Genomic DNA, 27,963 nt, shown 5'->3' with positions numbered 1-27,963 from the left:
TCCACTGACACTAAATACCTCCCCCCCCCAATGGCATCTCCTGGATTCACACAGTGCCAAAACTCAGCCGATCTCCAAGACCCTTTCATGCCTTCAAAAACAATACCACCTGAATGACTCTTACACATTACCAAGTCTGGCCGCCATCACAAGGTACAACCTTAGCTGACTTACACAATGTCCTTTCTGGGCCTCCATGTAGGGATACTCCTGCTAGACTCCTGGCTTCCGCAGCTTTCCTTAGTCTCAGTGGAATATTCTATTCTTGATTCTAAAGCCAGAACCATGTGACCGAAGCTGCCAAGTTCTGCTGTTTTCTGGGATAGGAACATGTCTCCTTGTTCAATTACATCTTCACCAGCTTTCTGCCTTCAATAGTTTCCTTTACTACATAAGCTTGGCTGTCATAGAACTTACTCTGAAGACTCACCTTGAACTCAGAGATCTGCATGCCTCTGTCTCCTGAGCACTAGAATTAAAGCCATGTACAACCATGGCTGGACTTAAATGTTTCTTTGCCTGGGACTTGCTCTCTACCAGGTTGGCCTTAAACTCAGAGATCTGATTTCCTCTGTCTTTTAGGGTTAAAAGTGTATACCGCCATTCCTGTAACTAAGCTTTTCTTTAATTTCTTTTCACAAGACCTTTATAAGTTCTGGATAGTAATTCATTCCAAATAAAGTCAAGTTGGCAACCAAGAAGGGACATCCCAATCCATCCATTGTCAATCTGACACACAATGATATCTCCTTATATCTGAATAAAATAATAACTAAGTCATACTAATGCCTAACATGATACAACTATCTCTTGTTCAACTGCAAGCACATAAACAATAAGCTTAGCTGGGTGGGATCTTGCCCTTAGGTCACCACTCCCTTAATTCCACTTAATATCCTTAAACACAGAATTTAGCTTCATTCTACTTCCTGGTGCCCATTTAATCCTTAAACCATACATTTTGTACTATTCCTTTCTAAGCTAATAAGCTTAATCAAAACACTCTTCATAAGAGTGACCCACATGATATAGTCTGTACTAGGCAGTTTTGAGATTTCCTTTGTCAGTGCAATTCATTTAAATCTGCTCTCCTTAGCATCAGGCAGACTCTTCAGCCAAGGGCAAAAAGAAGCCACATTCTTCACCAAAACATCACAAGAATGATCTCTAGGTAACATACTAAAACTCTTCTCCTCTAAAACCTCTTGAGCTAGGCCCTCCAGTGTCTTCCATATTCCTACTAGGATAGCCCATTAAGTCCCATTTAAAGCATTCCACTGTTTTCCAAATCCAAAGTCCCCAAATTCACATTCCTCCAAACAAAAACATGGTCAGGCCTATCACAGCAATACCACAGTCCATGGTACCAACTTGTGTCTTAGGTTTTCGTTGCTGTAAAGAGATACCATGACTAAGGTGACTTTTATAAAGGCAAACATTTAATTTGAGCTGGCTTATAGTTTCGGATGATTAGCCCATTATTATCAAGGTGGGAAGCAAGGCAACATGCAGGCAGACACAGTGCTAGAGGATCCAAGTGTTCTACATCTTGATATGAAGGCAGCCAGGAGGAGAATGTTCCATGCTGGGCGAAACTTAAGCACTAGGAGACCTCAAAGCCCACCCACAAAGTGATAAACTTCCTGCAGTCACACCTGAATCGCATCTGAATCACACCCCCTAATACTGCCACTTCCCATGGGCAAAGCACTCAAACACATGAGTATATGGAGGCCAAACCTATTCTAACCACCACGATTGCTTTATAGGACTTTAAAACTTGGCTTATGTTTGGACACCTGGCTGAGGGATGCTCTAAAGTCTATTAACTTGTTTTAACATAGAAGTCATCTTTTTAAAAAAAAAATGAAAACAGTTTTCAGCTAGCATAACTTGAATTCACTAAATTAAACTAAACTAAAGCATATTATTAAAAAGCAATGTTTGGTTTTGCCTATGGATTTGTGCAGCAGCACAAACACAAACAGCCTGGACTGGGTCATGGGAAGCCTTGGTCATGTGAGGTCATATTGAAAATGAAAATGAATGTGGTTATGAAAAAACATTCTGAGCATGGTATGAATGTACTACTGCAAACTGGGCTAAGAAAATGTGTCTGTGGTGACAGACTGAGTAACAGTTTAGAGAGAGATTAAGCAAAAACTGAAAGGAAACAGTCAGAAGAATGTTTCTGGTATGATAGTGTAGATGGGAAATGAGGAGGCTTGCATAAATGACAGCCATGACAGTGAAGGCAAACGGCCTTGACTCAGCAGATGATAACAGAGTCCTCACATTCAATGTCTATTTGTTCCGAGAGAAAGGGAAGTATCAAAGATTACACTAACAGCTGGGCTGGATGGTGGTGCTGTTCACAGAGAGGCAGTGCAACACAGTGAGTTCATGTCTAGACCTTTGACCCTGAAGTGTGTGCAGAGCAGCCTGGTGGTGGTATCCAGCAAGCAACCTTTGGAAATGAAAAGAGATCTTTCCTGATTGTTGTGGCTGACATTGCTTTGTGAGGAAACATTGAGGGGGAAAAAAAGACGCCTACAGCCACTACCCTTTAGGGAAGTCCCCAACATTTCTTCATGTATTTCATCACGTATAAGGGTTTAACAGTGAAATGTTCAATTTTAAGTGATGGCGACTTAGAATCACTTGCTATTCCCAGAATAAGAAAAACTCCAAAATTCTAAACAAAGTTGCCCGCCTCCAATTCTCCCCACCTCCAGCATAGCTTATGTTTACAAAAGTTGGATCAACTCACCTGTCTGCAGAACCACGGCTCTAACAGGTCCCTGGCCAGATGGCTTGACCTGAATCACTTCTGTTCCGCAGAAGAGCACATGTTTCCGGTAGTCCTCCAAACTGTGTGATTTCCAGGGCATGGTGTTCTCCGTTTGGGGCAATGGTGTCTTTGTAACAGGTATACTTTCTCCTAAAGAAAGTTGCATGTTATTGAATCTGTGTAAACCCAGTTATTCAGAATGGATGAGAGCCAGTTTCAAGAAACTACACAGCCGTGAGCAAACCCGTTTTAGCACCCATCCCATGAGTCAACTGACTGGACAGGAATACCTGTAGCTCATACAACTATTCTAGTTTAAATATTTGCTTAAACATTGCTTATCACTCCTATGTGCACAATGTGTGCTGTAATGTCATGACTTACTGTGCAGTTTAATTCTCACCTAACCATGTTCTAACTATCGATCACCTAGCACTTTCCAAAAGCTGTAAACATGTGCTTGCTTATTTCGATTTGCCTTTCATTTGATCCTTTATCCATACATCCACACATGTTCCTGTTTGTTCCACAAATACCTTAAAGTGCTAATTCTGTGCCATAAAGTGCTAGGTGCCAGGAATATAATGATAAATAGGAGACAAAGCTCTGTCCCCAATCATAGTCCTCGTACACATTTTCCAGGTGACTCCTAACAAAGCCACCATTCCGTGTGTGTCCTAGTTAGTGTTTAAACTGCTATGACAAAATACCAACCAAAGTGCAAGTTGGGAAGGAAAGTGTTTATTTGGCTTGTACTTTGCTACTGTAGCTCATCGATGAAGGAAGTCAGGACAGGAATTCAAACAGATCAGGAAACTGGAGGCAGGAGCTGATGTAGAGACTGTGGAAGGAGTGTGGCTTACTGGTTTGATCTTCATGGCTTGCTCAACCTGCTTTCTTAAAAATGTATTTATTTATTTTATGTATACAAGTACACGGTAGCTGTCTTCGGACACACAAGAAGAGGGCGTCTGATCCCATTACAGATGGTTGTGAGACCTATAGAAGGGCAGTCAGTGCTCTTAACCACTGAGTCATCTCTCCAGCCCTCAACCTGCTCTCTTATAGAACTCAGGACCACCAGTCCAGGGATGGCCCCACCCACAACGAGCTGCGCCTTCTGACATCAATCACAAATTAAGAAAATGACCTACAGGCTTGCCTTTAACCCAAAATTTTGGAAACATTTTCTTAACAAATTGTCCCTCCGCTCTGTTGACTTTAGCATGTGTCAAGTTGATGTAAAACTATAGAGCATACCATTTATTCCATGTTCTGTGAAAAATATTTCTTTCCCCTTGCCGTTACAAAACAAAGCCCAGACTCTGTTGCTAGATTCCCAAAGCACAGCAGAGCTCCAGTGGCCTCCCAAGCTAATCCCTGTATAAGCTTCAGCTGAGCAAAACCCTTACCAATCCTTCAGTCAACACCTTAATGCTTCCTGGTCTAGGCTACTACAGTCTTTGTCCCCTTCTCAAGGAAGGTGACATTCTGCAAGACAGAATATTGAAGGTGCAAAGAAAACAAGATAGAAGTTCAAAAGGAAATATTTCACAGACCTAAATTAATTAATTAATTAATATCATCCAGAACGCTTACTAGTTTCCATAGGTAAAACATCCTAGGACTAGTGTAAAATTCCATCAGTCTTTTGTTGTGTCCAATTAGCAAAATAATATACTATCTTTCTAATTTAGAAATGGCATTATATTGATTACAGTTACATTTCTTTATTATGTCTCTAGGTAATAATGGAGGGCAAGAACGTTGCAATATAGAAATTTTTATACTCCTCACTTCATTCTAAGACACATAATCGGTCCAAATATGTGTTCTCTGCTAAACATGTGTCTGAGTTAAATAAAAGGAAATACTTAGTTTATTTTATTACTGTTCTTTCAAAGCCAGTTTTCTAGCATGGAGTATGTTTACAAAGTGAGGTTTAAGAAGCTATGACATTGTTTATTGCAACCCTAAATATTCTTTAGTAAATTCCTTAAGCTGAGAACTGTCCCCACTCCATTTTCTTTAAAATAGTTATGATGTCCCTCCACTGTGTTGATTTACCAATTGCATTCTGAATGAGTCTATAGAAGAGACAGAACCCTTTGGCAAGCCTCCAAATAATTCTGCCATGCTGTCTTTGAAGCCAGACCCTCTAATAGGTAGATACTTACGGATTATTTCATGACAAAACAAATTAATCCAGAGTATGGCTTTGGTTGATATGATAATAGCAACTAGTTTCCTTTTATATCCCCAGTGACACTGGAGTCAGAGAGGAGGTGACCAGATAAAGTCACGTCCAGATATGCTCAGGTAGATAAATTTACACAGAACTAACACTATTCATATATTCTTAAGAATCACAGTGTGGGCCTTTCTGGAGAGTCCAAAAGGAGATGGATTCACCTGAAACGAATTAGTGTGGGAGGAGGTAGGAGTACATGTCAGAAGGAAGTAGTTTGGTTGTGCACTCTCTATTACAGAGTGGGTGACAGGGACCTTGAGACCTCTGCGTCTATCAAATAGAAATTCTCCCGTGTCCCCACGGAGCTGGATGCCACTTCAGGCTGACAGCGTTTGAAATGCCATGTTCTTGTTTATTGCATCGCTGGGACCATTTGACAGAAGATGATCTGCCAGAGGAGCACTGTTTTCCTGTGTCGGGCTGATCCCAGTACAGTGCCTGGCACACAACAGGCATTTCAGAACGTGCATCAAGTAAACAGCTAAACAAGCAAGAGAAAGGAGGAACGAGAAGAAGGGAGGGAAAACGAAAGAAAGAGGAGAGAAATAGTTCTGATCTACCCGTTGCTTGCAAGGTTGTATGGCAGATATCATGAGATACTCATGAGTTCATGAGTAGAGGGGGCAGGAAGAACGCCATCATCTCTCCCATGAGCATCCCTAAGAGAAGGAAAAGGCTAGAAGCATAGTTTCTGAGTAGGCAATGCCTTGACTTCGGTGGTTTCCTTATGAAGCGGTTGTTAGGAATATATGTCATTTATGATTTTCCTACATTCCATTTGCTCCAGAAACCTTCTTGGCCTCTCTCACTGCTGTGGCCCCCGTAGATTTTTCTGCTAATAAACTGGTGAAATGAGGGCATGAACAGCCAAACAAATGCACCCGGGGCTCAGGGGCACTACTCTGATTCTGTGTGCGTATTGCCAAATTATTTCTCCTCTCCTGGCCTCGTATTCACCCACCTCGGAAGGGCTGCAGAGTCAATGGAGTGGTGTACGAAATATCACTATAAAACAGCACACACTAGACCTAAGAAAATGGTTAGACATTCATGGATTCTACCCCTCTCTCCTCTATCACATGCCCTTTCGTGTCATGCCTGCTCCCTCTAGGGGGAAGCAGGGTCTTTGAAGGAGGTTGTTACCGCAAGAAAGGAGGCACAAAGCACAGGGACATTGGAAACTGACCTCTTAATATCATTTGTAATCATGGATTCTATGGACTTCTGGACAGTTCAACAACAACAACAACAACAAAAACAAAAACAACAACAAAAACCTTCTCTTCTCCAGGACATCTCTGACCTTCATTTTCATACAAATTATCAGTCCTGGAAAGGAGGAAGAGGATCCAAAGGTGTCTCATATACCACATGTCCCTAAGAATAGGGACCTGCACCTCAGGAGGCTATGAGAACACTTAAAATGATATGGAAACTAGGTGACAGGTCCCAAACAGCCTCTGAGACATGGGGGAGACCACAACCACAAGAAGACCTGTGTTTAGACCTGATCCCATCCTGATGTCCTGTAGGACTTGAGTGATGACCGAAGCCAAGAGTAGAGCCATCAGTTGATGACTTCACTGAGTTGCATCAAAACACCAAAGGGAATTAGAAGGTAAGTTCGGCTTCTCCCATGGCAGTGACAGTTGAAGAGAAAACCGTGCCAGTGAGCGGGTGCTGTGGGAGGAAACAGCTGCACAGACTGAGGGGTGACGGGGACAAAATGGTGACAACAGCTTTCCCACATTAGACTCATCTTCTGCACTCAAGTGACACTCGGTGTTTAGGAGCAAATGCCACCTCCAGTTCTCGACTCCATCGTCAATCACTGAGCAGCCCTGCTCTACGTTCAGCTCGGCTCCCTCATTTCTAAGTCAGTATTTTAACAGCTCCTAGACTGAGTTGTTTGATGTTTGATGATGAAGTGAGTTTATGGAATATGTTACTGTTTGGATACTGGGTGTGTTTACATCCTGTTTTTACATAAATAAAATGTCTGTCTTCAAAGAGTGAATTTGCAAATGGAAAGTACATGCATCTGAGTTGTATTTGTGGACTCATACCTTAACACTGACCATATTTCAGCCAGGAATCTGAGTCTAAGATTATGGTGGCTTTGTCTGGGTCCTTTTCACAGTATGTGTGCTAGTGGGGCCCATATCCACTAAGAAATAAAATATTTTTGGGCATGCTGGGACGTATGTGTTTTTTGAAGAAACTAATAAGAAATAGTTATTTTCATATACATTTCTGTCTCACTGGGTCTGACTCTAAACTGGATTGTCTACTTTTTTTTAGCACTCAGGATATTCGGATGTTGCTGCTAGTAAATGTAAGTAAGAAAGGCCCATTGACATCCAAGGACATTTTGCATCACTTTTCATTCTCTGGAACATTCTGGCTTGTCCTGAGACCCAAGAAAAGTCCTGTGGATCATGAAAGGGAAGAGGCAGGTGGGAGGCCCAAACCATCCTGCCTTCCCTGCCTCTGATGTCCCCATGTCATGCTCTCTGTTGCCCAGTGAGAGAAGCAGAGTACCAGCACACTCAGGCTGTAGAGACACACAGGGCAGAGGCCAGCCAATGGCTTTTATAGCTTGAGGCTTACACATTGGGTCCTATGGCAACACTCAAAGTGCAAACCCTCATCACCACCATCACGAGGCAGTGGACTTCAGCACATTAAAGGGGACAGTTTGTAATTATACCAAACGTATTTTGGCTTGCTACATTTTGTCCCAATTTTGCATTAAGTAGACCCAGTTGTAAATGTAAGATCCGCCTATGTTGAACCATTTAGGAGCAGACAATGGATTTCTGCTTCAATGGGGTCATGGTCAAGGTTTATGTGCACTTCTTTCTTCGTGTCTTTGTACCATATGGAAACAGGAAAGTTTAATAATTGGTCAGCACAAAGGACAAATAGCTCTCAGAGTCATGCTTCTGAATAGTCTCTCTCATTATAATGTGCTATTCTACACCGTTTTGTCCTTGACTAACGACCAATTGTATAAATAACATCTTCCTGCTTATGCGATTACAAGATTTCAAACACTGTAGGTGAACACTTGGAGTCACCTGAGCCGTGAGATGAGATCAACAGAGGCTGTAACTCTGAAGACCAGCAGCGCCCTGTCATCTGTGCTGAGGCTCCCTGGGACTTTCCAGTGCATAGTTCCCACCTATAGAGCACATAGCAGATCTCTCCACACTTCTGTTCGCAACCTGATGGATTTTTAGGCTGTGCTATCTTTGCAAACAGATAGAATCAGTCCCTGATTTATGAAGATATTGTTTCTGCCTGTTCACCTGCCCAAGCCTTCTACTCACTCCTTCATATCATCGATACTCAGTAAGAAATCCCAAGGGATAGCAAATGTCTCTTCTGGTTTCTTTTTGTGGCTTAACCAGTGTTGTCTGCTTGTGTGTTTGTTCCGTGTCTTTGACTAAAAGGCAGAGTGGATCTCCCTTAGTTACTTCTTTTCCTAGTGAAGGTCATAGTCCCAGCCAGAGAGAGATAGTTGATCTGATTTGCTTGGCCTGGTAGGTAAGGAAGAGGATGCTAGGTTAAAATGGCCTACCTGTGAGCATTCCTTCATTCACCACACAACTCCCATCAATCAATACAGCATCACAGGGCAATGAAATTTTCCCTGGAAGAATGAGAATATCTCCCGGAACCAGGAGACGGGACTCCAGCTCCTGCAGACCTACATGAAAGCAAAAAGTTCCATGACTGTCTCGGCCTTTACTTCTTTTCCCTTAAGAATTAAAATAACTTAGAACTCTTACCTGTTTATTTCCAGTTGGGCAAGACCTACCCTACCTGTTCACCTGTCTGGGGCCCCTTTCTAGTCAACTGAAAAATTACAAGGAAATTAGAATCAGGGGCCTAGCGAAGGATGAGGAACAACAAGTTCCTGTTTGGAACCTGATTCCCAGACAGGCTCTGTGTAAAGTAAATTTTAGAGCATTGGTCAAGAGGGAGGCGCCCCCTGGCTGCCACGTGCTCTATCTGGTCACTGCAACCATGTGAGTGCTTTTAGGCTACATTAGAACTGTCCAGAGATCATCTGCTGCTCTTGTGAAAGCTCTTTCTTTGTCCCAAATACGATACTGTGGCCACTCCACCCTGAACAAACTCAGTGCAAATCCCAAGAGTTCCGTCAGCATCGAAAAGCTCCATTCAATCTAAGTTCCAGATGACAGCTTAGAAAGTTCGGTGCAGGGTCTTTGGGCTATAACCGATGGAAAAATGCTAAAAGAGTCTTTAGTTTGCACATTAACATCCAACTGCATGAAATACGTAGGGGCAGAGAGAATTTGAAGCTTAATGTAATAATGTGATAATTTAACCAAAGATCGGAAGAGGGAGAGGCAAGCCAGACCTGGGGTGGGGCAGGTATCCGGAGTCTTAGCTTCCTTCAGTCTTATGAGTTAGATGGCCTCAATTGGTTTCATTATCGGGCTAGTCCTGGGTTCAGTCAGAAAGTTTTATTTTTGATGACAATTCTATGAATAGTAGAGTCTGCTGTGCACATATGTAGCAGAGGATGGCATTGTCTGGCATCAGTAGGAGGAGAAACCCTTGGTCCTGTGAAGGCTGTATTCCCCAGGGTAGGAGAATGCCAAGGCAGTTAGGTGGGAGTGGGTGGGTGGGAGGGGCACCATCCTCAAAGAAGCAGGTGGAGGAGGTATGGGAGAGGGGGTACCAGGAAAGGGGATAACATTAGAAATGTAAATACATACACTACCCAAGGGAAAAAAAGAGAAAAAAAGAAAACCAGAGTCTGCTATGAAACAGTGGGTAGGGAGACAGTAGAACGAGCCACCTACCTTTGTCTCTTACTGTGATTGTGACCTGGACTTTGTTGTGATCCTCCACAAGCTTGTGCAGCTTAACTGATTGCTGCCAAGAGAAAGGCAAGGCTTTACCAACAGATAGCCCACATCCTGCCAACCACCTGATTGAAGCACAGTCAGTAAACCTTTAGCCTGCTGCCACAGCCAAATGTCCTGGACAAATAAGTGACTCAGCTGCCAGTTGATCTGTCTTTGGTCTTTGAGATAGTGTCTTGTTATGTAGCCCAGGCTAGCCTAGTACTCACTATGTAACCCAGGCTGGCTTCGAACTCAAAACAGTCTGCCTTCTTCAGCCTCCAACTGCTGGGATTACATATACGTGTTCCACTACATTCAGCTTCTACTTTGACTTTTGACACATCAACTCTTCTGCTAATACCCCTACCCTCCTGACATGATTTTAGGAACAATTTTTCCTGTTTATTTGATACAACTTGACTCAAAAAAATTTAAAAAAAAAAGGTATACAACTACAGAGTCCAGGACACAGGTACAGGAACCAAGGTAGAAAAGGCAAACCAGAGCAGGTTATGACCTGTCTGAGTTTGTTCTGTAATGACTGTCCCCTGGGAAGAGCAGCTCCTGTAAACAGACTGGAGTCACACCTCTAGATTCAGAGTCCCCATGCTCACATAAACAAGTCTAAGCCCCCTTTGCTCATTCAAATGGGGAGATGGTAACATATGCCTTTGGAAGAGGTATCTTAAGCTTTCAGCTAATTCTTACAAAGCCCTCTGTATAAAAGAGCTATATTGAGAGCAGATGAGTGTTAGCAACCACTCAGGAAGAAGCTGCAAGGAAACCTAGGGTGAGACGGCAGCCTTGCTGAGTTATGACTTATAGATATATGTCTGTAAAGGTGGAGTAGACGAGAGGGACTCTGGAGAGGAGGGTGCAACTCCTAGGACAACCCGGGGCCAGGAAGGCAGAGAAAAGAGGGGATTCAGTCTGCACACTGCCCACAGGGACATGGTGAGGAGGAGTGTGTGAGGACTGGACCACACCAGCAACTGTGGAGCAGGCGGGCAGCTGGGAGAGGTTCTGCTTCTTTCTAGCGGATGTCAGAGAATTGGATGTCTTTAAGTAGAAGCAAGTCGAATTCCTGCTGCTGCTCTTCAAATTCAGCTTAAGCTCGGCCAAACAGAACACTTGTTTCTTTTTACAGGCTAAATTACTTTGATCTGTTCTCTTAGTGGTACAAATTTTGCCAGACTGATGGGGTACTGTGCACAACTGTGTGACTTTACCAAGAGAGAACATAATGAATTCAATATTAATATTTACACAGGGAAAAGAATGGTAATCGCATCAGTTCCCCGTGCAAAACTAAGCTTCCCAGTTTGGGTCAATAGAGTGGAAGAAAAGAAGGTGCTGTTAGCTACATTGTCATCTCTGTAAGGTTATTCCCTGGGTCTGACCTTCGAAGCAGGTATTTACACCACAGGCAACCGAGAGAGTCAGCCAAGGTTCTGCGTTAAGGATCCTCATCTCAATCGAAATTCTTGCTTCGGAGGTCTGACTCATTCCAGTAGCCAGCCATGGACAGTGCATGTGAAATGCCACCTGAGAAGTTATAGCTTCTTTGGTAAATAGAATAATAACTAATTCTTGGTAAATAGCTAACAATCTAGATATATCTGACGTTACCGTCGAGATTTAAAGTGTCATTCTGCAGATTTGTTTAACATGCTAGGGACTTAGCCCAAGCATGAAAATTTTACTGAGGAAATCCATATACTATTATAAAAGACTTAAATGTTTATATTTATAACCACTCATAATATCAAACAGCTACTACATACTAACCACTTTGTTAGACACTTAGGGAATATATATATAATATATTTTGTGATATATATACATATATATCACAAAAATTCTATCTCTAACATACATAGAAACACAGAAGGCAAAAGGCTGGGGTGGAAAATGCCAGAGTACTTTGTTACAATCATGCACTTACTAGGCATTGAGGAAGCCAATGGAACCTACATCACCTGACTCAGAGCATAGTCAGTGCTTTCTTTCATTCTCGTCATGCTTAAAATAGCTGCACTTCCTTTGCAGAGCTGTTTTTCCTTCTCAACGCCTTTCACTTATTTTCTGTTCAGCAAACTCATTGAGTCGATGGCATGATAACTTCAGCTGAAGGGGACACTAATCAACACATTTGGAAGTGGGGGAGTCTGAGTTAACAGCGCTTGACTGTAATTCTCAAACCTCATTATGCTGGGAAGCCAAATTTGTTTATCAGACTTAGCATTCTGGGGAGCCTGCTCTGTTTCCATGCCTTTGCTCGGGCTACTCCCTAGAATGTTCAGCTCAGTTTGCTACTAGCAAGCTCTCTCTAATCATGCACATGAAACACCATATAAATACGACCCCCTCCGACAAGGACCAGATCCAGGAGGAATCCGGTGCTCTGCTCTTGACTTCACACCTGTGCTGGAGCACTGATAACTTCCATGACAGCAACTTGTCCTTTCTCCCCTGGGAGGTGGGCAATTCCCTGAGTAGAAAAGGGGCCATGCATTCCTCTTTGTCCCCAGGCTCTGTCACACAGTAGACCCTCAGCAAAAGTGTATTTCATAGACCTGGAGTATTCTACATCTCCTAACAACACAGGGGAAGGCTAATGTAAGCATTCTCTTTGAGCTAATGTACTCAGAAGCTATAAGCATGGGTTTCTATGACAACCAGTCAGAGAGGAGAAGGCAAGTGCTATGATGCTTGCCATGGTTGCAAAGCTCATTGCCTGAGTTTCATCAGGCCCCCTCTGGTTTCTACAGTCCCTCATCAGTGGGACCAGGATCAGTTTCCACAGCTCATTTGCATGTAGTTGTTATTCCCCATCTGTTGCTGAATATCTGTGTTGGCTGTGGCTGGATTTTCTACAGAGAAATTGGAAGTAGGGCCCAGGGCCCATGTGCCTCAGGTCCTTGCTAGGTCATGACTGAAGGCAGAGCCAGTGGTGAGGGGGTCTAGGGGTGCTGTGCGAGCAGATGCACTGGTGAGCCTAGCTAGACTGCATGTAAATACAATTCAAAGGTTTGCATTTCTACCTGACTTGCACTCTCCTAAACTCTTAGCAAGGGACTACAGCTCAAGTGTTTCTTAGCCTCACTAAGGTAAGCTTTCACCAAACAGCATAGTTTGTGGGAGGGCAATCAGGCAGGTAGATTACCCTCTTAGCTTTCATTCAGAGAAACAATGAGCTCAGCATAAAGATTTAGCCATCCCTTTAATGCTGCTAGTGCTTCTCCCCACCAAATCTTACTATTACCTTGAAGTCCATGGGTCAGTTTTTGAAAGTCTGTAAGTATAGCTATGGGAACCTACTGTGAGCTATGAAATCATAAACACTGTTAATGGTGGAGGGCTCGGGGACAGATGTTATTGAAGGAAGCTCACTTGCTGTGGTTTTGCAAAATGCCTTACTAGTTAGGCCAGTTGGGCTTTTTCAACAAATCCCAGCCCCTAATGAGATTAGTGTCTGCTTTCTAATTCCTGTTCTTCTTGACTCCTTTGTAGTACTGCTATTTAAGCTCCTGTTCTCATGTTATTTTAGGCAAAGTAATTTAGGGATTCTGTAAAGAAGGAGACATACGTTTTAATTAATTTTTGGATGTATTTAATTGTACATGTACGGCTGTTTTGCCCACATGTATACACATGTACCATTTGGGTGTCTGGTGCTTCTGGAGGTCAGAAGAGGGCACCAGATTTCCTGAACTAGAATCATAGACAGGTGAAAACCATCATGTAGGTGCTGGGAACCGAACCTGGGTCCTCTACAAGATCAGTCAGCACTCTCGACTACCTAAATCATCTGTCCAGTGGCAAACATTTAATTTGGATAAAGGGTTTAAAATACAGAAAAATAAAAAATGACCTAACTTTAAATATTGCTATGCGATATTTAAATTCCATCCAAGATTTAAAAATTCTGCCTTGCAGTGTAGCTCCTTAGCAGGAAGGTAAATGACTCAAAATAGCTTCAGGAAGTATCCAAAACTGTCCCCCCCCTTCACTAGGCCCCTCCCTGTCACAATAAGCAACAAAATATGAGAGTTATCTGTCTCCTTCAGACAGAGAGAAGTTGAGCTACAACCGAGTCCTGAAGAAGCAGAAACAAGCTGATCTGCCTGGAAGAGGTTTAGACCAACTGAGTCACTTGGAAAGGACACTCTCCACCCTTTTGAGCTGCCTGCAGGCTTCGAGGTGAGCTCCAGGTTCCCAACTCTGTGAGCTGTCAGTCATGCTTGGGTGGGCCTTGGTGATACAGCTGTCTTTGAGTAACATCTGTTCCTGTAAGGGACCCCTCACCCATATTCCTGTAAGTGATCCCAAAGTGCACCGATCCACCAAGTTGGACTTTGGTGGTACCCAAAGTTTGGATTCTCGTGGGATTTCTATCTGGGGTTGAGTAGATGTATGTGTGTATATCCTCAGGATACATTTTGTCATGCAACACATATACAGAACAGGAAACCGGAAACCATAAAGGAAGAGAGAAATACACTTGCCTCTATATAATCTTTAGTGTATGAAAAAAACCAAAGTCAAGGGGAAAGATGGACTGAAAATGAAACTCCTCTGCACTGATGGTGGGTATAAAAAGCCCTTGAATATAAAGGAAAAATAGAATGCTCAGGAAGTAAAACGAATCTCCTTTCACTAGCAATCAGTAATGTACTTTGAAACATCAGTTTCAGACACTAAGCACCTACTGGATGAAAACTTCTACATACCAATATCCATCGCATAGTGCTGATGTGGATTTGAAGAAATCAATGGCCATGTGTGTTTCTGATAAAAAGAATTTTTTCATTTCGAGAAAATTACACAGCAGCATCTATTAACATTCAAATTATACCTATCCTTGGATCTAGCAGCCTGGATTTTGGTTGCTATGCTAAAAAAAAGGAAAAAGTGTCTTGTGTCTTAATATGTGATTCGAGTTGCTGTCCTCCTCAGTCTTAAGAGTAAGACTGTTATCAATTCATGTAGCATTCTTCACACCCGACTCATGCACAACCTCAGATAAGCACAGTCCAGGTAAGCTTCCAGTAGATGATCAAACTTTGAAAAGATGTTTAAATCTGCTTGCTATTCCCAATACCCTATTCTACAAGTATCCCCATAATGATTTGTCTGTTGCTGCCTCATGAATTGGGTGTGACACATCTATTCCAAGCTCCAGTAGAAATTCCATAGGCTTTGCTTGTTCAGCCAGAAGCTAAATATAAATGGAATCCAACCGCCATTCCAATTCTTACCTGTCTCAAGTCATACACACTCAAGACAATGGATATAACAGTCAAAATGATGATGGCCACAGAGTATTCTATGTAACCCTGAGACAGCCATAGAGTGAGGGTGAAGGCTTGGAACACGTAGAATGGATTTAAAACCTGCAGGTACAAAAATAGCATTTATATGTTGGTAGCAATCAGAATTATATCATTACATTACAGAATGTCTTTCCAATTTTAACAACATGTGATGACCTCTGCCATTTATGAATTCACTTAGAACTCAGTTAACTTGGGCAAAGACAATGCCAAGAACATAGAATGTACTGTTAGAAATAGTTACTCTACGTTCTCAGAGCCATACTCAAAAGTTTCCTATTCTTATTCTCCCACACACACACACCAAAAAATACTTCACCAATACAAAATCTAGCAATATGAGATTTATTCATATGCTGTGAGTCAGTTTCCAAGTTAAAATCCTCTGTCTTAGGGGACAATTTCTTGAGACAGGATGTAATAGGAAAGTGGAAACACAGAGTATTTTAGGATAGGATGTTTAAGGAGTAGGTGAAACAGTCATCCTTAATGACAAGGAAGTGACATTAAGACCAGAAGTAAACAACTAGGATAGCTTCAGGAAGTTCCTGAAATTGACTGGACTCACTGGACCTCTCCCTCCCTAGGAATTTATAAGCAAGAAAAACTGCTAAGAGTAAGTAAACCGAGCTTCATAGAAGATATTCTGACCAAGCTAAGCCTAGAAGAAACTGAGATCAGCCAAACTGCTTAGAAAAAAACAAAGATCAGTACCTAGAAAAGGTTCAAACCCACTGAGCCACTAGGAAATGACAATTTTAACCCTATGCAGTGTGTTCCAGGTTTTTAGATTTTGTGAGCTGTCTCCCATGCTGGGGTGGGGTGAGGGAATACTGCTCCCTTTGAACCATTTATGCACTATAAGTAACTGCTATCCCGTATTCCTGTGAGTAATCCCAATAAAACTCATCGGTTCACCAAATTAGACTTTGGTGATATGAGTGGTTTGGTCTGTTATCAGTTCCCTATCTGAGAGGAGCAGATTTTCACTCATGTCTGCCCAGCAATGGGGCCACAGAACACCATAATGGAGAATAAACATAATTCAGTCCCATTCAAAAGTCATGGGCACATCTTTCATGTTCTCACATGCTGCAGACTGAGACTGACTGTGCTGAAAACAATGAGTCTTTTACCAAGGCTTTTAAAATAATATTCTTTCTGTCACAGGTTATAGTTAGATCTTTTTAGAGGTAACAGAATCAGCACAGTTCCTTCCCTTGAGCCCAGAAAGAGCCTGGGCAGCAGTGCGTGTCACAAGGATTTATCAAATATCATCAGGGATGGTGTCACTAACTCCAAAGCTGACCAACTACAGCACGCCCAAGTGTCTCCATAGCATCTTCTGCTCTTTTACTCCCCCTATTTCCCACTCTGGTTTTCCTGGTCCCTTTGAACGATTACAGCAGAGGGCTGGGGCGCAGCTCAGTTGTAGAGTACCTATTCAGCACATGCAAGACCCTGGTCCAACCTCAGTGGCAACTAAATAAATAAATACAATAATTACAACACATAGTCTCTGACTTTGCTGCCTGCCTTTGAGACCTTTCCCCCTTCTGGGCTGCTTCATGCAGCAGATACTGTAGTCTTACAGCAACTCCATATGCCAAGGTTGGTTGAAATCCATGGGAGACCACCCCTTTCCTGAACAGAAATGGAAAAGGAGTGGATGAGGAGAGGAGAACAGACCTAGAGGAGAGGAGGGAGGGGGGAAGGAAATTTGGATATCAATCAATCAATCAATCAATCACTCAATTAAAAAGCAATCACAACATAAAGAACAAATCCTAGGAACTGACACGTTTCCACAACACAGAGAGACAGCAAAAACAAAAGAGCATACTAGGATGAATCATGGATTCTGTTCTCGAGGAAGTATCCTTTTTGTCCTGTTAATAAATTAGATGAAGTACTTGCTAAAACCAGGGAGCCCTTTCCGAACACTACTTCCTGTAATTCTCTCTCACGCACTGAATAAAAATTCTACTTTGCTCCTAACAATGAACTGATAGCTACTTAATAAGTTAATAAGGCTACATATTAAGGGTTCCTCAAGCCTTTGGATATTATTTATAAATTTAAAAAGCTTTTGTTTCTTGGTGTTTTTATTATTCCAATCTCGACTGCTTTACTTACAAATTATAGCTCTTGAGTTCACTTGGCATAAAATGCTCTAATTATAGATTATGTACTAATGATAACATGATTCTGAGTTTGTAGAAATACAGTGGAAAATTGCTTAAATATTTCTTCAGAAGAAACAGCAGCAGCATAATTAATTTAACCCCCTTATTCAATATCCATTCCAACTAAATGTGATGTGATTTACTCCATCCCCCCACCTCTTTAATTTTTTACTAAGGATCTGGTTTATGTGGGCTAAAACATAACAGACTCCTTTCAGAGAGGATCACTGATACTTTGGAAAAGATTTTGCTGTTTTCAAATGCATTTGGGTAAGAGGTCCAGGAAGCAGCCTGTGTTCCCCTAGTCAGGGAGGCTGTGCACATGTGGGGGTGGGGCGGAGGAGTAAGTGTGAGGCAAAGCTCAGCACCCACTCCTTTTTGCTGGGAATATAACATTACTCTAAAAACTAATGCCAAAATAATAATAGCCTGGTGTATGCTCCAGAAATAGAACAATGGTAGATAATATTTCATATTGGACAGATGCAGCCAGTCTCAGAAAAAGAAAGAAAGAAAGAAAAAAGAAAGAAAGAAAGAAAGGAAGGAAGGAAGGAAGGAAGGAAGGAAGGAAGGAGGGAAGAAAGAAAGAAAGAAAGAAAGAAAGAAAGAAAGAAAGAAAGGCAGAAAGAAAGAAAGAAAACGACCATTTTTATGAGTTAGAAGGGGGCTAAAAATATGCTCAGCTGGCAGGATGGCTCAGTGGTTAAAGTGCAAGCCTGGGGAACCTGATTCAACCCTTGAAACACACATAAAGGCAGAAGGACAGATGGAATCAAAAATGTCCTCTGAGCCCCCCACACACCAGCCTTGATACATGAACCCATGCGTGCCATCTGCATATTTCCATCTCATATACCATTCATAAACACAGATTCATACAGTAATATTTTTTAAAATAAGTTGGAATTATGGGGCACTGTATAGACTTCAAGACCAGCGGCCTGGATCAGAGATAGATAGCACCAGGTAGGATCTCAGTGCTGAAGGGAGTAGGGAGAGAAAATCTCAGACAGGAAACAAACTAGGGCTACAGTAAGAAGTAGAGGTAACATTATGCTTGCATCCCCGGTGTAAAGGCCAGAAACCAACCAGCTGAGGGTAGAGTGGGAGAGAACAGAGCCTATGGTATAACTGGGACCTATACCAAGCCCCACACAGACCAGAGGACCTGGTGAAACTTAGGGGAAAACACTGTTACCTCCTACATAGGCTTGGCTCTGACCTAATAATACACTGGGACCAGAGAGAGGCAGACACAAAGCCATCAAAGAGGTGATGCAGGCACAGAGAGTAGAAGGGGGAAATTTCCTCACTTAGTTGACTTACACAAAAGTACTAATAAAAATTTCAAAACACATGATAATATCTTTTTTAAAAAAACTAACAAGAAGCCATACTCAAAAGGAGAGAAGAAGTAAAAATCATTTGTAAAGGACCAAACCAATACATTTCAAAAGCTCAGGGGTCACAGATGCAATGATGTGGCTCTGTGGTTTGACTGAATGCTTTTGGCCTCTCCAAAAGTATTCGTTTGTTGAAGCTCTGACCACCAGTGTGGTGGTGTTTGGAAGTGAGGCTTTGAGAGATAACTAGGGTTACACAGGTCCTGATGAGCAGGGATTAGACCTCTTCCATTAAAAGAGACACACGGTGAAGCTGGTAGTCCACAGGCCAGCATGGGCTGAGCATACAGCCCTTTGTACTTGGATTTCTACCCAGTCTATGGGATTGTGTTGTAGTATCCTGAGCAGATTAAGATACCATGGTACCACCACAATAAGAAAGCTTAAGATGGGGGTTGGGGATTTAGCTCAGTGGTAGAGCGCTTGCCTAGGAAGCACAAGGCCCTGGGTTCGATCCCCAGCTCCGAAAAAAAGAACAAAAAAAAAAAAAAGCTTAAGATGACCAAAGAAACAGATTATTATAAAACATAAATCTGGCTCTCACCGAGAAGTATATTTAAACATAAAATAAGGGTTATTGGTCTGGTGAGATGGTTGGGTAGGTGAAGGAATTTGCTGCCCACTCTAAGGACCTGGGCTTGATCCCTGAGACCAACTTGGTGGAAAGAAAGAACTGGCTTCTGTCAGTTGTTCTTTGACCCCCCCCCCACAGAGAGAGAGAGAGAGAGAGAGAGAGAGAGAGAGAGAGAGAGAGAGAGAGAGAGTCAGAGTCAGTTGTCCTCTGACACGCACACACATACACATACACACAAAACAGTGTCCTCAAACACTGTTTGATAGATAGATAGATGTAGTAAATAGGCAATTGAAAAGGATAGGTCAGATCCTGATATCGTGTGTGTGTGTGTGTGTGTGTGTGTGTGTGTGTGTGTGTGTGTGTGTGTGTGTGTGCGCGCGCGCGCGCGCACTTGCTGATATTAAGTAAAACTTAACAGAATTAATAAACAGAAAAATTATAGGCTAGTGTCAAGAGGCAGTTTCAGGGAACACTGATAGCAATTCCACTGAGGGTACAAATGTTATTTACAATACTACTGAGGCCAAGACATTAGGAAATAGATTCTATTTTTCAAGAAGAAGAAAATTATCTAGTTACCTGTTTAACAAGCAGCTTCCATATAGGCTGGATCTCCACCTCGATAGCATTGGGCCCACACACTAACCGTCTGTGGGAGATTGACCATCCGTTAGTGTCAGCCCACAAGCCCAGTGACAAGTGAGCACAGGCGAGCTGACCACAAGCCACCCACCTCTCTGTCCTTTAGGCATCTGTGCCTTGGCAACCATTACAGGTTTACATCATACTAAACCATGAGTATGGTTTTAAGATGAAAGTCGATGCATGATTAAGAAAGCTGCTTTCTCCTGCTTTAAACAGTCTTTAATACAAGTGAGTTAGTAAGAATGAAATTAGAAAGGGCTTTTAGAAAAATAATTTGATTACATACTAAGAACAGTACAAAAGACACAAGTCTGAGGATGTTCCTAGACTTACCAGGAATTCAGTTTACCCTCGGCATCTATGACAGTGTCTCCCACAAGAGATCCTTGTAGGAGGAACCCACTCAATGCACCAGAGAAAGAACCCAGGAAGGTGCTCTATGGTACTCACTTGTAACTGTCAGGACATATGTCCACTGCAAAGCATAGCCCCTTGTGTTTGGATTGTGTCTTACAATTTTTATGTCCTTACAAAAGATAATTTGATCCTTATAATGTTCTACAGAGTTCTCAAGGATTAATCTTGCCGATAGGAAAAGTTGATCACTGTAGGTCTTTAGATAATATTAATATTAATTTAACAGTTAATATTAATTGCAATCAGGATTTTTAGCATCGCGTAAAAAGAGACTTCATAGTATCACTACTTATAAAGGAAGCTGAAGTTTGAACAAAGAAAGTAACCTTCCCAAGTTCTTAGAGCCAGAAAAAAAAGCTACTCCCAACCATGGCCTCTATAACATCACTTCCCAACTCCACCTCTGGCAATGTCAGCAGGAGAAGAACCTGCATGCGGGCTCTGTGATCTTGCTACTGTATAACACAGAACTGAGCTCAAGTTCGTCTATCTTTTAAAGCATGTTATACAAACTTGAATTATTGCTTGCCAGGGACAGAGACAACTCACATTGAAGCTCTTCTAACTCTATAATGGGGGGGAAAAACTGAGGCTTGGGATGAAGCGGCAGAAAGGAAGAGCGTGTGATTTGTGAACCCTAAATCTCATTCTGGAAAATTCCAGAGATTTGTACTCAAGCCAGGTTGAGGCTGTGACAATAATCAGTTATCGGTCAACTGTCAGACCCTTGAAGGACCTAGCGCTTGGTCCTCCTCGCTTCTGCAGGATGTACTCGCCCTACACTTTTCCCTTTGTAAATGCTGCTCAGCGTTTGAAAGGCAAACCTGACAACCGAGCTGTGCAGCTCAGAACTGTGAGAGTGAACAGGACTAGCTCTTCACACAACCAAGCCTCTACCCCTGCTCTGCCTTCTACCTAGGCCAGTTTCCTTTGTATGACTTTGTGTGCTTTGCTCCATTTGGACCTCTAAAAAAAGTCTTTCTTCTGGACAATCCTATTCAAACTAGCCTCTCCTGGACCAAGGGGTATGACTCAATGATAGAACATTTGTGTAGCACACGGTAGACCATTAACCTAGTATGCACAACACCCTGGGTTTGCTACTTATGATGGGGGGTTCAGGTTAGCTACCTAACTTTACTTAATTTCTTTTTTTTTAAGATTTATTAATTTTTTATTTATACAAGTACACTGTCACTGTCTTCAGACACACCAGAAGAGGGCACCAGATCTCATAGATGGTTGTGAGCCACCATGTGGTTGCTGGGATTTGAACTCAGGACCTCTAGAAGAGGAGTCAGTGCTCTTAACCCCTGAGCCATCTCTCCAGCCCTTACTTAATTTCTTTAACCTACCTTTTTTTTTCTCTATAGTATATATGACTACCTGAACAAATATCTCCTTTGTTTGTATGTATGTATGTATGTATGTATGTATGTATGTATGCATGCATGTATGTTTACTTGTGTGGGCAGAGACATGTGCACATTCAGATGTGTATGCAGAAGCCTTTCCTCAGAGGCTGTCACCTTTATTTTTAGACAAGGTCTCTCACACCATGTAGGCTAAGCTGACGAACTAGTAAACCTCAGTTCATGTCTCTAGCACCTCCAAGTACAAGCGCCGCCATGTTTAGCTCCTTTCACATAAACCATGAGATCACACCCGTGTCTTCATGCCTACAGGGCAAGCACTTTACCAATTAAGCCCATACCTTATTTTTCCAATATTTCAATTGGATGCTTCTGCCATTAGAATAACCTTTAAAGTGACATTAATAGATCCCCAAGAACTCACATAGAGCCTAACACATGCATTGTAATCAAGAATTATTTGTTTAAATTAAGGGATATCCAAATTGGAGGTGGGAACAAGCCTTGGTTCCCTTATCTGAAAAATGAATTTGATAAAATAAAATTGTGATCAGTGTCTTAGTGAGATAAATATGCAAAGCTGTTGTTTAGAGTGTGCCGAGGTCACAACAAATCCCAGCTAATTGGCATCTGACTTTGAGGTATGACTCTCTCCAACACAATTGAATATTTTGCTCTCCTTCAGTAACACTTCCTGTTCTGGTAACACCACTTACCTCATTGAATTGAAACATACATTAACACTTTTTCCCCTTAAACTCCATCAACTATTTTTGAAGGCAAGAGGAGAGCATTTTCAGAACTGCTTTTCTAGGACCTGGGACTAGACATAGAGTACGTTCCCAAAAATGCTGGGGTTATTGAAAGTCATGGGGTCCCACGTCTAGAGTACTTTGTCAAAGTTCAAACCCCTGATGCACAACTAAGGACAGATGGAGATTACAGAAATCCAACTGAGAATGTAAGCTGAGGATCTGATGCTCTTTGTCTCTTCTTGTCTGGTAAGAGAGTGCCTGAGGCTGCCATTGTGAAAAGAGCTCAGGTCATGGAGAAGTCACTTCTCATGTGTCACACACAGGATAGTGTGAACCAAGCATTGCCTGTGAATGATGTCTTGGGCTCATCTGGGCCAGGAGGAAGTCACAGCCAGCCTACTCCTTTCTCTCTTGTCATTCTTACTGACCTCCACCAAGAGAAATTCTGGTTTGTTCAGAGATTGTGTACCCATTTCAATCTCAGAGTCAGCTCCATTCTCAGGGATGTTGGCAGTGGTAAAGCAACCAGAAGAAGTCTTAGGCTTGAAGCCAAGACACACAAGGAAAAGTCAAAGATTATATTCCACCATGAAAGATCTGATGAGGAGGCAGAGGAGTGAGACTGAGATCATCCTGTGTGGCCATGCCAAACAGTGTAGGCCTTAAGTAGGTTCGCCTAACATCTGTCACTATCCATTAAGGGAGGAACTGCCAAGATGGCAAACAGCCCCTTCTCAGAGGGCGGATCTTGACCAAGACTACAGTTGAGACCTCAAGAAGGGAATTTCATACTGGTTGTAGTTGGTGCTTCTGGGTTCACAAGGAGTTCCCTCCAGTTCTGAGATATTCAGATCATTTGGAATGTATGAACTCTGAAATACCAAACATGAATGGTTAGTAGTATTTTCTTTTGAAAGAAAATTCACCCCTCTTTTCAGTTTGCTTGGTTTTTCCTCTACTGATTCAAGTGAATATATCAATCTATCCCTCAAAGAATTGCTAGAGAGCTTGGTTTGGGGCTCTGGAACCCTTGTAGACTAGAGTCTGGTCCTTAATGAGGAAGCAGGAGAATGTTACAATCACCGCAGAACTACTCAACCTTCACCCCAGCACTCTGCTTTTGCTTACTCTCCATTCTGATAGCCTGTGAGAGCATCTCTGGGAGGAGAGATTCCTAAAGGTTTCCAGAAACTCAGAAGGCCAGGCAGGAGATTCCAGAATGAGTCACTTCCATAGGAAAGCAAATTGAGACATCTCCTGATTGATGCTGCTGGCCAGTCACTCACTCCCTTGAAATTCCTGCTTTACAAAAGGAGGGAGGTCTAGGATGCACAGTGCCTGAGATTTGGGTATAATTACTCAGTCTAATAAATGGGTTGGTCTCAGAAATCCCCCATTACAAAACACTTTGGGAGTGCTTTGAGATGTTCTTTCCCAGAAGAAATCAACGCATGTGTAATTACAATGATGATATACTGAAACGACCTGTCTCTAAATGGCATGTGACAACAGTCATTTAGCTTTTCCTCCTGGTCCTTGTCTGTGCTCTGTCCATTTCTTTCATTTCCTAGTGAAATGTGCTTCAGTTCCTAAACCACAAGCTCTGGGGTAGTAGCCGGGACAGCTCTTACAGGATTTCAGTTCTCAGTATGAGCTGGCGAGGTGCTCTCAGGAGTCCCTGCTGATAGAGAATGCCCAAGCATTCCATAAATAAAAGACCAAAAGGGAAAGAAAGAAAAGAGCATGAAGAATTGTGGGGAAGGCACAGAAAGAGCTCGAGCTCGACACCCTCTCCTTCATTTCGCCTTTCAATTGCCACCTCCTCAGGGCTCAGATGCAGCCCACAAAGCTGTGGGCCTGAAAATTTCACTTTATTAAAAAGAGAACATTGCTCTCAAACTGTTTGATTTTTATCAAAATTCATTTTAAATGAAATATAGGTAGTATCTTTTTTTTTTAGTTTTTTTTTCTTTTTTTTTTTTTTTTTTTTTCGGAGCTGGGGACCGAACCCAGGGCCTTGCGCTTGCTAGGCAAGCGCTCTACCACTGAGCTAAATCCCCAACCCCTATAGGTAGTATCTTAAGACAACTTGCTAACTCCTAGTTGAGAGTTAGGAGTTGAGAGCGTATTTTCAGCTTCAAGCGGGTGGATAAGGCTTTTCTCCCATTCTCTGTTAAGCCATCACTTGCTCCTTTCTAGGAAGATGAAATGGGAGGCTGGGTACGTTTGGACCATTTTTGCAGTGTGTGACTTTCAGAAGGCGTAAGGGTAACCATTTTTTCTCTTCAGGTTTTGCTCCCACTAGGACAGGAGCTGTACCACAGCAAAGTCCCGTGGTAGTACCAACTTCTCTCTTCTTCCTTCCTCCTTCCCTTCCTTCCTTCCTTCCTTTCATCTTCCTTCCCTGTTTATAGTTGATCTTTCCATAAAACAGCTTCCTGTAGGTGGAGCTTTCGCCAGCTCTTTGGCTGTCCATCACCCATATTCCTTTTCCGAGTCCCTAACAAGCATGCCTGCTTCTCCTCCTCAGAAAGGAGGGCAAAGTTGAGAGTTGAGTTTGGCCTGAAAGAGCCACGAAATCAACAGTGAGTGGCTCTTCCCTTCAGTGTTGCCTTGTTGGTGACGTGAACTGGCTGTAGAATGAATATTCCCACAGTAGAGACTGCTAAACAGTAGAGGCTGTCAAAGTTTGATCTCTTCTGCAGTCACTAGTGAGGTGAATGTCTGGAATTTACCTCAAATGTGCTGCCAGGCAGTTACTTTTCTGTTTTCATGGACCTAAACAAAGGGTCGAGGACAGGATGGGCTGAATGCAAAAGGACAAGGGGTGTCTTAACCCTGTCCCCTAGAAAGGCTCGTGGACATGCAGCAGGCGTGCTGTTTTCACAGCACCCCCCTCTTATGATGGGAGCGGTCAGTGAACCTGCCCAGAACATCTGTGAGGACACAAAGCTGAGTTAAGCACTGAGAGGTAAAGATCAGAGCAAGCCAGCTCCTCAGACAATCTACATATTCATTTTATGATGCCTTTCGGCAACTTCTCTCCGGGTGAAATCCACTCTGCTGGTGACCTGATAAGCTTTTGCTGCTGACAAATGAGACCTATGGACATCCTAGGTCTTCTCCCTGCCTGGCTGCCAGGAACCCCATGAAGAAAGAAGTGTGTCTTTCGATCTTATATCATGACATCTTGTCAGATTTTGCAAGTCCTCCTTCCTTCTTCTCTCTCAGTGAGCTCTTGGTTTTTTAATGAAGCTAAGCTCAGTGTTGGTTATTGAATTCGCATGCCCCTCAATCAATCAGCCACTTCTAATTTCCCTGGAAAGGCCCCCCAACTCACTCTAAGAAATAAAGGGGAAATGAGTGACGTCCACTGGCCCTTTCTGTCCTTCACTCTGGAATGCCTACAACATAAAATATGCCTCTGCTTATGAGATTATTTCTCTATTCTTCATATTTGGGATACTGTACTCTGTCTTGCTTATTAGATTGTCAAGTGCTTTATTGTGTAGACCAGATTTAAATTTAATTATGGATGATGTTTATTAAAGCTTGGCACTTGATAAATAAGGACAAATGTGTGTTAGCTACACCGAAGGGGAATCTTTCCTGTGGAAATGGTTTCTTGTGCAGAATTTCTCTACCATCTATCACTGAGAACTCTTAAGCATTCTAGATCAATCCTCCAAACGTCTTGCATTAAGTATTATGAAACGAGTTTCATTTTAATGACTTTGAAAAGTTTCTGTATCTCAATGTATCAAACATTCAGCTGAAATCTTATGTAATGACAATATTTCTAAGAAGGTTTTTGCAGTATTGTTCTGGTACAGATGTCTGCTTCATTTCTCATAGCATTTCCACAGAGGAAAGACTGAAACCAACACTTCAGGCTTCTTAAACTCTGCATAAGGATTACAGTGGCAGGCAAACCAGCAAGATGCTGCAGCAAATGAAGGCACCTGCGGCCAAGCCTGCTAGCCTGAGCCCAGTCACATGGCAGAAGGACAGAATTACCTCCTGAAGATTGTCTTCTGAACTCCACGCATGCTTTGTAGCACTTATGCAGCCACATAGACATGCACATAAAATAAATGAACATTTAAAGCGTAATGAAAAAATGGTGTGAGGAACTTGCTAGAATTCCAGAGTTCTTTATCTCATATGGACTCTCTTATTCCTACAGAACTCTCTGAACTGTGGGGGCAGAACCCCAGAACAGGAATTCATCCCAATTCTTATTGGTCGGACAACTGACATGTCTGGTTGATATCAAGTAAATAATGCCCCTAAAAGTGTCTGAGAAACTAAACAGATGGTTAAGATTATCAGAAGGACTCAACTGTTTCCTTTGGGGCTCACCAGGATCAGCCATTTCAAACAAGAGCTAGAGGAAGCAGGGATATTTCCCCTCTAGTTGGTAAACTGAACGAACATCTCCAAATCTCTGACAGCCTACAGACACCAGCCCTGTGATTTTTACTCCTTTCCCTTCCTCTTTGCCTCCGTTCCTCCTTCCTTCCCCTCCCCCACACGAATGACAATGTCTTTCTCTTTAAATCATTAGTCCCTTGCAAAACACCTGACATATCAGAGACGCACAGATAATACATCAATGAATAGCATCATTTATTTGTTTCTTCTGCAAATCTCTGTTGAGCTCCTGTCATGAGTCTGGGGCTATTCTGGATCCTGCACACACAATGTTGAATGGCATAGGCAAGCAAACAGTAAAATGTTCATCTGCACAGCTGTTTGTCCAAAGTGAAGTATGATCGGAATATTGTCTTTTTTGTTCTCAGTTAATTTGGGAGGATTAAGAAGCCGATGTTTATTAAATGACTCTAGCTTATCATAATGCCTATTCTGCAAGCCTAGACAAAGGTCTCATTTTATTCTATTGCTTTGCTCTTTTGGTGTCTTTTTTTTAATAAGCTTGCCTAAGAAGAGAATTTAGAATGTCTTTCTGATGCCAGCAAACGGCATTTTGCCAGCAACACACCCGTGAGGGTCCATTTGATGCTTTAGACCAGCAGGGTTAGGCTTAGCAAGCATAATTAATCCTACCTGACCTCTTGCTCTTCACTGGTCAGACCCAATCCAAATGTATGGTGGATGTCAAAGCAGGAGTTACTGTCTTCCAGCAACCTAGGATGGGGTTGGGATAGGAACCACACTTCAGTTTACAGTGCCCGTGAGCCAGGGTTCTTCACCGTGTCCTGAGGTACTGGTGATAAAGTCTATACTTACCCAACTTTCTGAAATCGCTTCTTCAAGAAATCCCACACGTACCTGATTTTCTGCACTTGAATGCATCGTAGCTGCAACCACAAATAGGAAGGAACA

The 27,963-nt window shown here is 42.4% G+C and overlaps 1 protein-coding gene across 2 annotated transcripts in view; it reads right to left on the bottom strand.

The window, feature by feature from the left end:
* The window catches only part of Atp13a5 (ATPase 13A5), a 139,402-nt gene that overhangs the window by 83,424 nt on the left and 28,015 nt on the right, over window positions 1-27,963 (bottom strand). For both annotated transcript variants that reach the window (XM_039088300.2, NM_001191657.1), the window contains exons 4-10: window positions 27,868-27,938; window positions 27,685-27,765; window positions 20,007-20,076; window positions 15,187-15,321; window positions 9,881-9,953; window positions 8,626-8,754; window positions 2,771-2,941 (exon numbers count right to left, since the gene is read on the bottom strand). In XM_039088300.2, the coding sequence (XP_038944228.1) occupies window positions 2,771-2,941; window positions 8,626-8,754; window positions 9,881-9,953; window positions 15,187-15,321; window positions 20,007-20,076; window positions 27,685-27,765; window positions 27,868-27,938 (730 nt within the window). The remainder of the gene's footprint in view (window positions 1-2,770; window positions 2,942-8,625; window positions 8,755-9,880; window positions 9,954-15,186; window positions 15,322-20,006; window positions 20,077-27,684; window positions 27,766-27,867; window positions 27,939-27,963) is intronic.

This window comes from Rattus norvegicus, chromosome 11 (genome assembly GCF_036323735.1).
Source record: "Rattus norvegicus strain BN/NHsdMcwi chromosome 11, GRCr8, whole genome shotgun sequence".
Classification (NCBI taxonomy): domain Eukaryota; kingdom Metazoa; phylum Chordata; class Mammalia; order Rodentia; family Muridae; genus Rattus; species Rattus norvegicus.
The sequence above is the reverse complement of the archived record's forward strand: the minus strand, read 5'-3'. Positions and strand labels throughout refer to the sequence as shown.